At 48.8% G+C, this 2,076-nt stretch overlaps 1 protein-coding gene across 1 annotated transcript; it reads left to right on the top strand.

Moving 5' to 3' along the window:
- Nucleotides 1–637: 637 nt before the first annotated feature.
- LOC105701275 (glutathione S-transferase 1-1) lies at nt 638–2,076 on the top strand. Its single transcript, XM_012427896.2, has 5 exons — nt 638–833; nt 966–1,024; nt 1,366–1,507; nt 1,590–1,757; nt 1,867–2,076. The coding sequence occupies exons 1-5, from the start codon at nt 693–695 to the stop codon at nt 2,011–2,013; spliced, it is 657 nt and encodes a 218-aa protein (XP_012283319.1). The 5' UTR covers nt 638–692; the 3' UTR covers nt 2,014–2,076.

Raw genomic sequence — 2,076 nt, 5'->3', positions numbered from 1 at the left:
CAGCGTTGTCGTTGCATAACTAGCTCGTTAGCAGCCAAGGTCGGATCGTTGGAAAGTGGACCAGAGGTAGAAAACCTTGGCAGGAGCCGTTCACCTCGAGCAAACGCCACTGACAGGTAAGTCCTCGACGATGACGAATACTCGAAGTAACCTCGCACCGATAATCGACCTTTCCCAATTATTCCCCGATCAGGGTTAGCAGTTCGAGTGGATCGATCGATCGAGCCCAAGGGAAGCCGCGTACTCGAAGAGGTACTCCTACCTCGATTTACGCGGTACATTATAACCCAATTAATTTTATTTCCAATACTTAATTCTTTTTTACGCGACGTGATTTTCATCCACGTGGAACGGATGCTCCCCGTAAATTGAGGAACCTAAAGACTCCCTAAGGGGTCGAAACTGCCCTGATTTTATTTTTTCAAGGGGTGACCGGATTCCCGAAGGAGCCTCAGGAAGCGGCTGCACCGGAAGGTTCATTAAAATCGAATTTTTATTCCTCCCCATTGTTCCAGTGGTCGTCGATGGGGCGAGCGGTGTGAACCCCGCCTTTTCCCGATCACTAGCCTTAATCATAAATCGAAGGAAGCACAAAGAGCGTCGATTAGCTTGCTGACTCGCGGGCCGAGATTCCCGACAGCAAAAAGGGAGTCTGTTTTGCGGGGATCAAAGGAGCAATAATCGGAAGAAGGATGACTGTAGATTTTTATTACTTGCCGCCCAGCCCGCCATGTCGAGCCGTTATGATGCTGGCCAAAGCCGTGGGCGTTCATCTCAACCTCAAGACCGTCGACTTATTAAAGGGTGAACACATGACACCGGAATTTGCGAAGGTAAATCGCCATCCTACCTTCTTATCCCCGATGCGGTGTATCGAACCGCGTCGGGCAAGCATCGTAATGAAATACCTTGTCAATCTGCATGACCTTATTAGAACGTTTTATAATTTTCTCTCCCCTTTCCAGATGAACCCTCAGCACGTGATTCCTACCATCGACGACAACGGCTTCGTTTTATGGGAAAGGTACGGTTGACGAAATTCATTTTCCGGAGTCCCTTCGGTCCCGGGCAAAAGGATTTAACCCAGCAGAAGTCGCTCCCTCTTTTCAACTTCCTTGTTCAAGATGTTATTTTTCCGGAGTAAAAATCGTTGGATACGGCGATGCACTTCAACTTCCACGTTTAATTGGCCCGGAAGAAGTTACGTCGAGCACGGGCTCTCTCTGCAATACCTCCGAGCTTCATGTCGACTTTTATCCTTTGCATGTGCTCCGCCACTTGAATTCTTGTTCAACGAGAAATGAAAGGAAGGAAGTAGGACCTTTTCGCCGGAGTTAAGGAGATACGTTTCGATTCGTTTTTCAGCCGACCGATCATGGGTTACCTGGTTTCGAAATACGCCAAAAACGACGCCCTGTATCCTAAGGACCCGAAGAAAAAGGGCATCGTCGACCAGAAGCTGTTCTTCGACAATGGCACGCTTTACGAGCGCATCATGCGATGCTACGTGAGTCCTCGAGTCAACTGTCGATTTTTCGCACTTTTGCATGAGTGCCAATTAATCGACTTCAATTTTCCTCCTTTACCAGGGTCCAATACTGCGTGGGAAAAGCAAGGAGATTCAGAAGGCAGACCTGGAGGCTTTGGAAAATGCTTTCGAAACCCTCGATACCTTTCTTCAGGACAGTCGATTCGCTGCTGGTCCCGACATGACGATCGCGGATTTCAGTTTGGTCGCGTCTGTTTCCACGGCCGAGGTTGGTATTCCTCATTTTTCCTCGCAATATTTCGAGCAGTGCGTCCCATTCGTTGAATTTATAGAGCCAGGCTTCGATAAAATTAAAGCAATGGTTTCCTGCCTTCCAGGGCTTCGGCTTCGACGTCGGCCGATACGAGTATGTAAATACCTGGTACAATCTTTGCAAGAGGGCCATGCAGAAATTCGGATACGAGGAGGTGAACGTAGCCGGGGGGAAAATACTCGGCGACGTGTTCAGGGCGAACCTGGAGTAGCCTGAAATAATCCGGAATTATTTATTCGATTTCCGGCGAGAGCGCCTTTCACGAGAGGATCGA

Source organism: Orussus abietinus, unplaced genomic scaffold (assembly GCF_000612105.2).
Source record: "Orussus abietinus isolate OABI.00-Male unplaced genomic scaffold, Oabi_2.0 scaffold5, whole genome shotgun sequence".
NCBI lineage: Eukaryota > Metazoa > Arthropoda > Insecta > Hymenoptera > Orussidae > Orussus > Orussus abietinus.
The sequence above is the reverse complement of the archived record's forward strand: the minus strand, read 5'-3'. Positions and strand labels throughout refer to the sequence as shown.